The 13,972-nt window shown below is 43.6% G+C and overlaps 1 protein-coding gene across 3 annotated transcripts in view; it reads right to left on the bottom strand.

The window, feature by feature from the left end:
• Nucleotides 1–11,780: 11,780 nt before the first annotated feature.
• The window catches only part of LOC143775248 (prolactin-releasing peptide receptor-like), a 292,045-nt gene continuing 289,853 nt past the window's right edge, over nt 11,781–13,972 (bottom strand). For all 3 annotated transcript variants that reach the window (XM_077263150.1, XM_077263148.1, XM_077263149.1), the window contains one exon: nt 11,781–13,155. In XM_077263150.1, the coding sequence (XP_077119265.1) occupies nt 12,534–13,155 (622 nt within the window). In that variant the 3' untranslated portion in view covers nt 11,781–12,533. The remainder of the gene's footprint in view (nt 13,156–13,972) is intronic.

Here is a 13,972-nt window from a genome sequence, read left to right on the forward strand (position 1 = left end):
ATTGCATAGCACAAGTCTGCATGACTTTAGTCTGCAGTGTGATTTCTAGAAGTGTGTTCTAAAAGTGTGGATTACATTAGAATTAAAACCTGATTTGAACTGAAGGTAACTGGCCAGTCTGTTATGATCCTTAGTGGTTGAGGATCACAAATTACTCCAGCTAAGTAACAAACATAGGACAAGCTCTAGGGAGGTGGCAAACTGGACTGACCGCAAATCTGAACCTATCCAAACACACTAGAAGTAGCCGGTGAACGTGCCTAAAAATCCTAGACGTCTCGAGCCAGCCTGAGGAACTAACTACCCCTAGAGAGAAAGAAAGACCTCTCTTGCCTCCAGAGAAATAATCCCCAAAGATATAGAAGCCCCCAACAAATAATAACGGTGAGGTAAGAGGAAGGCACATACACAGGGGTGAAAGCAGATTCAGCAAATGAGGCCCACTAATACTAGATAGCAGAAAATAGAAAAGGGAATCTATGCGGTCAGTAAAAAACCCTTACAAAATATCCACTCTGAGATTTCAAGAACCCCCACACCAACTAACGGTGTGGGGGAGAAACTCAGTCCCCTAGAGCAACCAGCAAGCGAGGAAATCACATTTTAGCGAGCTGGACTAAAAACATAATGAACGCTGATAATCAAAAAATGATCAAACAAAAACTTAGCTTGTCTTGGAGAGACTGGGAGCAAGGTAGACACAAGGAATCTGAAGAGCACTGAATACATTGATAGCAGGCAAGGAACTGAGTATCCAGGTGGGCTAAATAGGAAACCAACCAAGGATAACGAACCAGCTGATGCTGCAACCTGCAGAAAGACAACACTACACAGTACCGCTTGTGACCACTAGAGGGAGCCCAAAAATAGAGTTCACAACACCAGTCACTGCAAACAATGTTTCTGTTTATTTTCACTTTCACCCCTATAATCTTTCACTTTCTGCTACATCCCCCAATCCCCACACCAAGTAAGGAACTGTTCATCTCCTCTACAATCCTCCCCATCCATCTCACCTCCTCCTCAGAACTGTTCCTTAACATACAATCCTCTGTCTCAAAGCACAGGCAGCCCCCTCATGCCCTCTCCTGCTCCCACCTGCTAACACTATCTCTGCTCCTTCTAACTGCTGGTGATATCTCTCCAAATCCTGGTCCTCCTCACCATATTCCCACAGTCATTTCTACCTGCCATCCACGCTCCATCACAAACTTCCGTAAACTCTCTGACCTTATATTCATTCGCCCAGCCCCCACATCCCCAGTCCCACTAACAGGAGCTCTGTGGAACACTCGCTCTGTCTGTAACAAGCTTTCCTACATCCATGATCTCTTTGTTACTACCAAACTTTCCTTCCTCGCCATCACCGAAACCTGGCTCACCCCTTCTGACACAGCCTCCCCTGCTGCACTCTCTTATGGTGGCTTCCACCTTTCTCACACACCCCGCCCCAGCAGCAAGCATGGCGGAGGAGTTGGTTTTCTCCTGTCAGATAACTGCTCCTTCACCCCAATCCCACTGCCACCCTCTGTTACCCTCCCTTCCTTTGAGGTGCACTCTGTGCGCATCTACTCCCCCTCCAACCTCCAACTGGCTGCCATTTACCGCCCCCCAGGGCCAGCCACCACCTTCTTTGACCACTTCACCACCTGGCTACTTCATTTCCTTTCTGCGGACATCCCCACTATCATCATGGGCGATTTCAACATCCCCATTGACACTTCCCTCTCAGCTGCCACTAAACTTCTATCTCTCACTTCCTCCTTTGGCCTCACTCAATGGTTTTCTGCAGCCACTCACAAAGATGGTTACACACTGGACCTCATCTTCACCCGCCTCTGCTCCCTATCTAACCTCTCTAACTCACCTCTTCCACTCTCTGACCACAACCTTCTCACATTCTCATCTCTCTCCACTCCTTGTCTACAATCCCCACCCCACAAACTTTCACACCCTCGCTGAAATCTTAAACATCTTGACCTACATTCATTCTCCGAATCCCTCCTCCCTCTCACAGACATAAGTTCCATACACAAAGCGGATGACGCTGCCGCTCTATATAACACCACAATAGCTGTAGCTTTGGAATCTGCTGCCCCACTTACACATACCAAAGCTCGCAAAATCAACAGACAGCCCTGGCACACCAGCCTGACCAAAGAACTGAGGCGAGCTTCCAGAGCTGCTGAGCGCAGATGGAAAAGATCCCACTCCAACGACCACTTCATCGCATGCAAACAGTCCCTCACTACTTTCAAGACCACACTCGCCACAGCTAAACAATCCTACTTCTCATCTCTCATATCCTCCCTGTCTCACAAACCTAAACAGTTATTCAACACCTTCAATTCTCTCCTCCGTCCCCCAGCACCTCCTCCCTCCCCACTTATCTCAGCTGAAGACTTTGCCCCATTTTTCTAGCAGAAGATTGATGGCATCAGAGACAGTTTTGGTCAACAAGCCCCAGAGCCCTTCCTCCCGACTTCCCAGCCCTCCACCTCCAAAACCAACTTCTCCACCATTACAGAAGATCAACTCTCCACTCTACTCTCAAGATCGCATCTCACCACCTGTGCACTTGACCCGCTCCCATCCCACCTCATCCCAAACCTCACCACAGTCTTCATCCCAACCCTAACCCATCTCTTCAGCCTATCACTAACAACTGGTGTTTTCCCCTCAAGCTTTAAACATGCCTCCATCACACCTATCCTCAAAAAGCCCTCTCTTGACCCATCCTCTGTATCTAGCTATCGCCCTATATCACTTCTCCCTTATGCCTCCAAACTACTGGAACAACACTTCTACCTTGAACTGTCCTCCCATCTCTCTTCTTGCTCCCTCTTTGACCGCTTACAATCTGGCTTCCGGTCACACCACTCCACTGAAACTGCCCTAACTAAGGTCACCAACGACCTCTTAACCGCCAAGAGCAAGCGACACTACTCTGTTCTCCTCCTCCTCGACCTGTCGGCTGCCTTTGACACAGTGGACCATTCCCTATTATTACAGACCCTCTCATCCCTTGGCATCACAGACTTGGCCCTATCCTGGATCTCATCATACCTAACAGACCGGACATTCAGCGTCTCCCACTCACACACCACCTCCTCACCTCGCCCCCTATCTGTCGGAGTCCCGCAAGGTTCAGTCCTTGGGCCCCTGCTCTTCTCCATTTACACCTTTGGCCTGGGACAGCTCATAGAATCTCATGGCTTTCAGTATCACCTCTATGCTGATGACACACAGATCTACATCTCTGGACTAGATATAACCTCCCTACTAACCAGAATCCCTCAATGTCTGTCCACTATTTCATCCTTCTTCTCCGCTAGATTTCTAAAACTTAACATGGACAAAACAATTCATCATCTTTCCCCCATCTCATGCGACCCCCCCAACGAACCTAACCATTACAGTAAATGGCTGCCCACTCTCCCCAGTCCCACAAGCTCGCTGCCTCGGGGTAATCCTTGACGCTGATCTCTCCTTCAAACCACATATCCAAGCCCTTTCCACTTCCTGACGACTTCAACTCAAAAATATTTCACGAATCCGTTCATTCCTCAACCAAAAATCTGCAAAAACCCTAGTCCATGCCCTCATCATCTCTCGCCTTGACTACTGAAACCTCCTGCTCTGTGGCCTCCCCTCGAACACTCTCGCACCCCTCCAATCTATTCTAAACTCTGCTGCCTGACTAATCCACCTGTCCCCCCGCTATTCCCCTGCCTCTCCCCTCTGTCAATCCCTCCACTGGCTCCCCATTGCCCAGAGACTCCAGTACAAAACCCTAACCATGACATACCAAGCCATCCACAACCTGTCTCCTCCATACATCTGTGACCTCGTCTCCCGGTACTTACCTACACGCAACTTCCGATCCTCACAAGATCTCCTTCTCTACTCCCCTCTTATCTCCTCTTCCCACAATCGCATACAAGATTTCTCTCGCATATCACCCCTACTCTGGAACCCTCTACCACAACACATCTGTTGTGAATTCCGTTCTCGAACTCCCTCCTGTGGTCATGAATGGTACTTCGGTGAGTTCTGTCCGTGAACTCCCTCTGGTGGCTGTGAGTGGAGCTGCTGGTTCTGAGATTCCTTCCCCACCTGCCCTCGTTTGGGGCTAGGCTGGATTCTCTATTTAACTCCACTCAGATCGTTACTCCATGCCAGCTGTCAATGTTCTAGTACTGGTTCAGATCTCTCCTGGATCTTTCTGAGGACCTGTCTACTCCAGCGAAGCTAAGTTCCTGCTTGTTCATTTGTTACATATGGTTTTTCTTGCTAAGTTCTAGTCCAGCTTGCTATCATGAAACTGCCTGGCTAGCTGGAAGCTCTGGGGGTGCAGAGTGGCACCACCGCACCGTGAGTCGGTGCGGGGGTATTTTTTGCACACTCTGCGTGGTTTTATAGTTTTTTGTGTTGACCGCAAAGATCCCTTTTCTATCCTCAATCTGTTTAGTTAGACTGGCCTCCCTTTGCTAAAGCCTATTTCATCCTGTGTTTGTGATTTCCTCTTAACTCACAGTCAATACTTGTGGGGGGCTGCTTTTACCTTTGGGGAAAGTTCTCTGAGGCAAGTGAGGCTTTGTTTCCTTTCTTTAGGGGTAGTTAGCTCTTAGGCTGTGAAGAGGCGTCTAGGCAGAGTCAGGCACGCTCCACGGCTATTTCTAGTTGTGTTGATAGGAGTAGGGTTTGCGGTCAGCAGAGTTCCCATTTCCCCAGAGCTCGTCCCGATTCCGTGTTTAACTATCAGGTCATTCCTGGTGCACCTAACCACCAGGTCCATAACAACATCAGACTCTCGCCTACCATCGAAATCTTCAAAAAGAACCTGAAGACCCACCTCTTCCGACAAGCCTACAACCTGCAGTAACCACCGATCAACCAAACCGCTGCATGACCAGCTCTATCCTCACCTACTGTATTCTCACCCATCCCTTGTAGATTGTGAGCCTTCGCAGGCAGGGTCCTCACTCCTCCTGTACCAGTCGCAAAAAAAAATGGAACAGCACATTAAATATAAGCACAACGGGTGCAAGGCCACCCTTGCAAAATATCCCTTTTTGCAAAACAACATTAAAGTAGAAAAAGCAGGCAGCACGCCAATACTTCTTAAAAATCTGGAGAACATTATTTGCCACGGTGGTGGAGTGCCCGCCAGGGCCGTGGGGATACTCGGTACCAGGCTGGTTCTTAAAGGGGATGTGTCACAGCAGCAGTAACCCGGTCCGTGGCCCTGGGCGTCCAATAAAAGAGTCAATGACTTGAAGGGGGAAATAAAGTTTATAAGGGATATTGTTCGTGATGCCACACGTGGTACTCCATCAATATGGCCGACGCTGCAGTTCAGATCCACTGGGGCAGTTGGTGACGCAGCTAAGATGTTTCAGCTTTCCACAGGCAGAGCTAGTCCCCAGGGCAGATATAGGTGTTGATTGTGATGATGGTGGTTGTGGTAGTTGTAGTACAGGGCAAGTGAGGCAGGAATAATTCAGAGGACACAGCTGGGTGCAGTTTCCAATGTTTTACTCACAGTTCTGCAGATTACTGTCTCCAGCTGTGTGCTGTGTCCACTGGGTCTGTGGTCCAGCCAACCCCCAGATGATTTGGGGTACACTTCTCCAGGACTTCTCTCTTATGTTCCTTTCCTGGCTGTCTGATTATGCTGGTTCTCACCTCTTCTGCCCTGCGCTTTCACACACAGTGTCCCAAGCCGGCAGCCCCGGATCTTGTTGGGTCACGGGTGTCATCTCTCTAGTCCCCTGGGTCCTATGTGGCTGCTTTTTCAGGAATATGTGTGGATGTAGCAGTGGCACGTACAGATACCACAGCCTCTGGCTGGCTAGCTGAGCCTTGTAGTTCTCCACTAGTCTTGGGGTTGGTTCCCCACTGTGACCTGGTCTCTCCACCTGGTGATGGTCAGTGTGGATGTGGGTCCCACGGGTGGATTATTCACTACCCATGCCCCTAGGACCTCTTCTTCCTTCTGAAGCTTCTTTCTCTCTCTATCTCCCTCTCAAAGGGAGCTCCTTCTCAACACTTCTCACTCCATCTCCTTCCTCTCACAATCTCCCTAACTTTCTCTCCTAGGTCTTTCCCTAACTACTGGCTTCACCCACACCCTCTACCTAGTAACCCTCTCCAGATGGGGATGAGGCCATCCTCCCACAGGGTGCGCCCTAACTGGATGCCCTAACTGGAGTGGTGAGGTGTTGGATGCTGGTGTTAGAGTCCTGGGTAGTGACGTGGCAACGTTTTGGTTACAATGAACCTTTTTCAAACTTATCCTACCTATCATATAAAACTCTTTAATTTGTGTTCTGCATTTTTTTCCATATATGTCACACTGATAGCAAACGGACACATGGATATCACATGGATGTCACATACTGTATGTACACACGGTCAGATATCACACAGACACTGACCATGAATCTCATCAGTACTGGTTTTTCCAGTAAAGCAATAACCAGGCTGTGTGAAGAGGCCTTACTAAATATGTACACCAGTATTTTATTCCCTTTCTTGCATTCCTACGCATCTATTCTCATCAGTAATTACATGCTTAGCAGTAATACACCAAAATAACCTGCTATTTTCACTCAGTGTTACTTAAATATGGCATTTTATGACACAGGGAAACATCCTCCTTTTAAGTTGTAGGATAAACTACTCCTAATATGACTGTAAAATCTATAAAATCTATTTATATTCAATTTGATTCCATTTAATATGACAACATGGGATGGATTTAAGTTGGCGATGTCAATTATGATCTTTGTGTGGAAGTGGAGATAATGTTAGATGTGATTATGAACAGAAATTGGAACCTGACAGATTTCATGTGAAGCTTTACTTGTTAATGGGTTTTGTGAGCTTTTTTACAAATAGTGAAAATGCGTTAGAGCTTTTCATTGCTGGTGCAACTGTTTATCTTCAATTTGAATAGTCAATGTTATCTGGCAGCTCACATGGTCCTGGTGTGTGTATTTTATTTCCTATATGCTTTGTCATTCCCTTTTATAAACCATGTAGTGGAGTCAAAAGAGTCAATGAAATGTAAGCAAACCATACAGCTGCAATGGGATTCATAAGGGGCTTCAGTTCTTCACAGGAACTACAAGGTGAGCGAATACATTGGAGAGTGGAGAATTAGGCCAAAGTTTTGCTTCTCTTCTTTCCTATGATAGAGTTGGAAGAAGAAAGGACATCATTTTTTGGAATCTCCAGTACTGGTATGGACAGTATTTTTGTCTTAGGGATCTTCATAAACCTGTTGGGAATGTAAGAGGTCGTAATTTGTCTCTGATCACTTTTCCTTCACACAGAAGGTTTCGCTTTAAGTCTCAGAGTCCAACATTGCATACATTGGGTAGATTTATTTCCAAATAAAGGAGTTTCACATTATTGTACTCTTTTCAGAAATTATGAAGGATGTCATAATTATTTCTGTTCAAATTAATCTTGTCATTCCCACAAGTACATAAAATGTTAATTTTATGGATTACTTTCATCAAAAAGGATCTAAAGCAAATTGAGAATTTGAAATAAAGTTATAGATAGAATAATAAAGAACAGAAGACTGATGAACATAATTAAAGGGAATCTGTCACTCAAAAAATCGCATATGAGCTAAGGCCACCGGCATCAGGGGCTTATCTACAGCATTCTGGAATGCTGTAGCTAAGCCCCCGATGTAACCTGAAAGATGAGAAATAAAGGTTATATTATACTAACCCAGGGGCGGTCCTGCTGCGGTCCGGGTCCAATGGGCGTCGCAGTCCGGTCCAGCGCCTCCTATCTTCATACGATCACATCCTCTTCTTGTCTTCTTGCCGCTGCTCCGGCACAGGCGTACTTTGTCTGCCCTGTTGAGGGCAGAGCAAAGTACTGTAGTGCGCAGGCGCCGAGAAATGTCAGAGAGGCCCGGCGCCCGCGCACTGCAGTACTTTGCTCTGCCCTCAACAGGGCAAACAAAGTACACCTGTGCTGGAGCCACGTCAAGAAGACAAGAAGAGGACGTCATCGTATGAAGATAGGAGGCGCCGGACCCGGACCGCGACGCCCATCGGACCTGGACCGCCCCTGGGTGAATATAATATAACCTTTATTTCTCATCTTTCAGGTTACATCAGGGGCTTAGCTACAGAATTACAGAATGCTGTAGATAAGCCCCTGATGCCGGTGGCCTTAGCTCATATACGATTTTTGGTAGTGACAGATTCCCTTTAATTCAAGAGCTCTTTATTGAGGTGAGGATCAACCACAAGCTATTAGAAGAGTAATGGTCTTTTTCCATGTGAAGATCAATTTATGAAAACAAGCGGAAGCTGATGATAGAAGAAGTTTTAAGGCTTGGAAGATACGTACTTACAAGCAATAATTGCTTAATTTTTTGTCATTTTGAGATGGCCCGTCTTTCCTCATTTCCTTCTCTTTCCTCTACTAATGATTTTGAAGATGTCAGTATACAGGATGTACCTATTACTGAGACAAACGAGCGAATTCCCGCTGATCGCTCAATCAGTGCACATGTTCCCACTAACAGTAATCAGGAACCTTTGCTATGCCTGATAGTTATCCACCATGTAATAATATCAGAGAGGAGTCAGATTGGGTCCTAATTTCTTCTGCAACATGACAGCAGCCCCAAAAATACAGCCAATGTCATTAAGAACTATCTTCAGTTTAAAGATGACCAATGGAGGTTGAAGTGATGATATGACCCCCACAGCCTGATCTCAATATCATCGAGTCTGTCTGGCATTACGTGAAGAGACTAAAGGATTTGCATAAGCGCCATCTACAGAAGATCTGTAGTCAGTTCTCCAAGATGTTTGGAACTTGCTTCCTGCCGAGTTCCTTCAAAATTGTGTGCAAATGTAGCTAGAAGAATTTTTGCTTTGAAGCTGTTTTGAAAGCAAAGAGCGGTCAGACCAAATTTTTATTTGATTTACAGTACATTTCTCTTTTGTTCATTCACTTTTCAGTTTGGTAAAAACTGTTATCACTTAAATTTTTTAAAACATTATAACTTTGCTACATTTTTTTTTTACATATCTTCTTAAAAACTTTTATAAAATAATAAAATAATGATATGATGACTCAATGATGCATTTTCCGTCTGAGAGATTCCACTGACATGAACATTTTCTCGTGATCTCTTAGAATAGCTTTGTGCTGGATATAATGTTAGGGCCCAAAGTGATCTAAATTGCCATTGTAACCTGGAAAGGAATAGCCACTATAAAAATACTTGAACCTGATGCATTGATGGAGTATTCTGAGACTGCAGTGAATCATTCTTCTTCAGGCCCTTGTTAAACTTTTCAATTTTGTTCAGTAGTTTGAATCAGTATTTTTAAGCCAAAGAAGAAGAGAAAAACTATAATGGAAAGATAAAAGTGCAGATTAGTAGGAGGCCTTGGTGACGAAGGACAAAAAGTATATTTTTCATTTCTAATCAATGCTTATACATTTTCTCTGATTTTGTCTAGTCTCTAAATGTCCCTTTATTCAATAGATAAGAGCACATAAATAATGGCAAAATCAGTTTAAATATCCCATGGATTTAAACATAGTCAGTGCACTTCTGTATCTCTCAGTCTTAGCTTCTTTACCTAGCTTGTATTGGTCCTTAAAGTCATCACCACATTCAGAATTGCACAGATAAAACTCTCCTGGATAAAGATTCTCAGTGAATAAGGGTAAATTATGTTTCAGAGAATTAATGGAAAAGAACATTTTTAAAGATTGTGTTATCTCTGATGTCTTTATGTAAGTAAAATGTAAAAGAAAGATGTCATTTGAAAGAGGGTGTCCACTTCTTTGTAGGCCATCGTTGTCTAATCGGTGGAGGTGTGACATTCGGTATTCCCGCTGATCAGCTGTTCCTGGTGTCGGCAGTGTTGGGAACTGCTCGGTTACGTAGTGCAGTTCCATCGATGGAATAGTGGTCGTGGCCGGGTATTGCATATTAGCCCTCTTTTGATTTGAATAGGAGGCGGAGGTAAAGTACCCGGCCGCGGCCTCTATAGAACTGACAGTGCTGTACTGTGCAGCTCTGTAATTGGGCAGTTCCGGCTGCTGCCGACACAGCAGGGTCACCTGGTGTCGCACCCACACTAATCAGACATTGATGACCTATCCTAAGGATAGGCCATCTGTCATGGGGTTACTGCAACAGAGAGGAGTCAGAAGACCGCAGAGTCTGATTGCTCCTACTCCTGTGCTGAGAAGAAGCACTTCTCCTTCATTTTAATGATGTTTATTTCTTTTGGCAGAACAGGGGTTAATTGGCCATGTTGGAAACTCTGGAATTATGAGCTCTCAGCAGAGCTCTGTTAGCCACTCCCATCCCCTTTATAACCTACGTCCTGATTCAAAGACATGTCAGAGCTAGAATTTGCTACATGGATTAGGAGGAGAGGTGTGCATATGAGAAGAAGTTTTGGAGGAGTTATTTGTGACTGTTGCGTGGTTTGTAATTGTGGTAATTCCCTTCTCTCCTCTACTGAGCTTTTTTCCCCATTCTCCACTCCCAGGTGTATTCCTCTGTTATATGTGAGTGAATATTTGTATGTGTAGTGTTTTCAGTTACCCTTCTTTGTGTTGCCTTGTTTGTCAGGGTGGTGTACTGCGGTGCACAGTAGCGCCCCTATTCCCTGGGTGGGGGAAGAGAACAGATGGAGAGCTAACCCAAGAGATAAGGCAAGGGTGGTGGCCCCAGCATCTTCATCTTCAGAAGTATCCCGGGAAATAGGGTGAGCTTGAAAGCCCTCTAGTGTTAGGAAAAGGGAAGGAGCCCTGGGTCGCAGGTGACTCGACAGCTATGTCATGACACAATCAATGTTAAAGTAGTGGACAACCTCTTGAAGGCACCATGCTATAGTCCTCACATTAGTTATTTTTTCAGTTGGCGTGGTAGTATATTCACTTGTATTAAGCAAAGTAGATCTATCCATAATGGATTCAAGAGACATTGCTTCTAAACTGATATATTACTTCAATTTGTTTCTACACTGTTTTCTTCTGGTGGCTTTTCTTCTGATCTACCTTTCCTTCTGATCTACCTTTCTTTAGAGCTCTGGGTTAGGATGAATTATTATGACCATTCCTCCTCTTTAGGAAAAAGTGTTAAGAGCTTGGTGATGACTTGCCCAAGTCCAGCTCCCTGCTTGTCTGCAGCTGTTAGGATAGTTTGTATAGTAGAGGACAACCTCTTTCAGTAAGAAACACCATGTGAGTGGCATGCAGGCACATTGGTATATACTGGTGCTTTATAATTCCAGGAACATAGCTTTGTGAATCCAGGAAAACACTGGATTGATGAAACAAAGTCTTCAACAATTTTCATCTAGGCTTCTTCTAGGAAAATGGATATTTCACAAAGTGGGAAAGTATGAAATAGTATGACCTGTGAACAAAATTAGTGTTTCTCAATCCCAATCATCAGATTACCCTCAACTGGTTACAATTTGAGTATCTATTGTAGAGAAAGAAGTCCTGTGCAATTTTACATAAATACTAAATCACTACCTGTTGGAGGTTTTTGCAGACTAGAGATACACTTACGGTAACTAGAAAACCACATTTCTTTAAGGGTGGAAACTAAGATTTCAGTATGACTCGCACCCACCCCACACAACAAATCTTTGGATTGTTCTCATTTTCTATAACATGGGTTAGACTGTGATCTAATCGATTACATCATTTAAATGATCAAACATTGTGATAAATTACTAACAAAAACGAATTATTGACTTTTTAGCTTTTAATTATTTTTTGTTTTCTGATTATTAAAGACATTTATTTTCCATTTTCTGACTCATATTCATTTATCAGGAATGAACATAAAATTGTTTTACAATTAGAGCAATAAAAGCAATGGATCGAATGTTTCAGATGAAAGTTTTTCTAGAGAATGGACTCTTAACACAATCAAACTCAGGAAAGTTTCCATTGCAGCATCTTTGTACAAGTTTACCAGGCAGCAATATGTCTACAATAAGGATCAGCCCTTAGGATTGAAGTAATATCCTGTTAGAAGGCACATTTTTTTCAATATTATTCTCCTGTATTCTGAAGTGTTTTCTATAGTAATAACAGCACTGTTCCTTGGTGAATGGTTCACTGTAGTTGAAGGGGAAATGACCAGCCACTACTTTCCAATATACCAAAATCACACCATTACTGAAATTAATTTTTGTCACATGTATAAAAATTCAAATGCTCCCCAGTAATTAATCTATGATTTTTAGGGAACTTCTAACCTCCTCTGTCAAAATTGGAGGAGTATCCAAAGTTTCCTCGGTGGCGGTCTACCTGGAGATGTTGCGAAGGAACTACAGAATGCTTGTTTTCTATTTATGGATCATGATATGCATATCAGAAAAGCATTTAGTGACTTCAAGAACATAGCATAGACAAAAGAGCATAGCTTGATGGTTTACTTTAAATTGATCTTTAAACCCTTAGGTTGTTTCCGCTAGGAACCATTGGTTCCATTGGTTAGGTAACTTCTAGAGCTTCACACAGTTGTTGGTTGGGATAATTTTACGCTTGAAGGTAAACATTTTCTTTAGTTCACTGCGAAAACGGTCATGGAGCCAGGCATACAAGAATGGATTACAGCAAGAAGAACTCATGGCAAACCAATGACAGAGAAGTTGAATGAGAAGGAAATAATGCTTGTTGATGAGATTGATGTCAATGTCCCGGATAATATTGAAAACATGGATAGGAAGCCAACATATTCCAAAGGCTGTTACCACCAAAACAATGAGCCTGAATATCTTCCTCTTGCGGAGTCTATCAAACTCTGCTTGGCTTTGCGTGGGGTGGCCTGGGACCACTCTATTTTTCAGCTTAACCGTGATACAAAAATAGGACAATGACACTGCAGACAAAGGAAGGATGTAGGTGATGATCAGGGTGCTGTAGGCGTAGGCCAACCTTTCTGTCTCTTTATCAAGCCAAAATTCCTCACAGATAGTAAAGCCTTGTTGTTGAAACTCGATATGATAAGTATGAGCAATAGCAGGTCCAACCAAAGCGAAGGACAGCAGCCAGATCCCTCCCAACACGTAGACACACGTGGTGACAGTTATTCTTCTCTTCAAAGGATGTACAGTTGCATAGTACCTTGTGAAAGACAGAAAAAGGACAAATAATTAGAGCTTCCCATAAATGCTGTGAAATTGCAATTAGTTGGGATTTGAAACATCTCTCAACATTAATTACTTCTTACAGTAATCTAGAAATCTGGATAGTTACGCTGTAGCTTTGTGCCATTTAGCATAAAAGTAATTTTATGTCTAATTTATGTGTTATTCTAATGTGTCTTAAAATGAGGAGTATTTTGTATTGTTGGTGAGAACTTCACAAACCTTCTAAGGGCTGTGATATATTTTATACTGTAAGTACATAATCCCTTTAATCATGGGCAATCTGCTTACCATGGGATCCACTGTTGTGATCAACTGAAATCACCAAACACAGTCAGCAATGCATTTAGTCTGCAATGACCATCTACATAATAAATCAATGGCCCAAGCTTGATCTGCATTCACCCATCGGACAGAACCACACAATTTGCATACAGCGCGGGACATGAATACAGCACTTTTTCGGAGGTATGCAGGGGCACCTCTGAGGGTATAAAGTGTTTGTAGAAACTGCATTTAGGGCACATTTTAAGGTAAAAAACTGCTGACAGGTCAACTTTTAGCACTGTTTAAAGCAAGGTTAGAGGAACCCTACACACTACAGACAACATATAAATTCTGTGCAGACATTGACTTTGGTCAGTATTCCACTGATTCTGAGATTGTCTTTTCATGACATATTGTACTTCATAATAGTAGTAAAATTTCTTTCATGTGACTTGGTGTTTTTTGTGAAAAAATGGAAATTTGGCAACAATTTTGAAAATTTTGCAATTTTCAAACTTTTAATTCTT

The sequence above is a fragment of the Ranitomeya variabilis genome, chromosome 5 (genome assembly GCF_051348905.1).
Source record: "Ranitomeya variabilis isolate aRanVar5 chromosome 5, aRanVar5.hap1, whole genome shotgun sequence".
NCBI lineage: Eukaryota > Metazoa > Chordata > Amphibia > Anura > Dendrobatidae > Ranitomeya > Ranitomeya variabilis.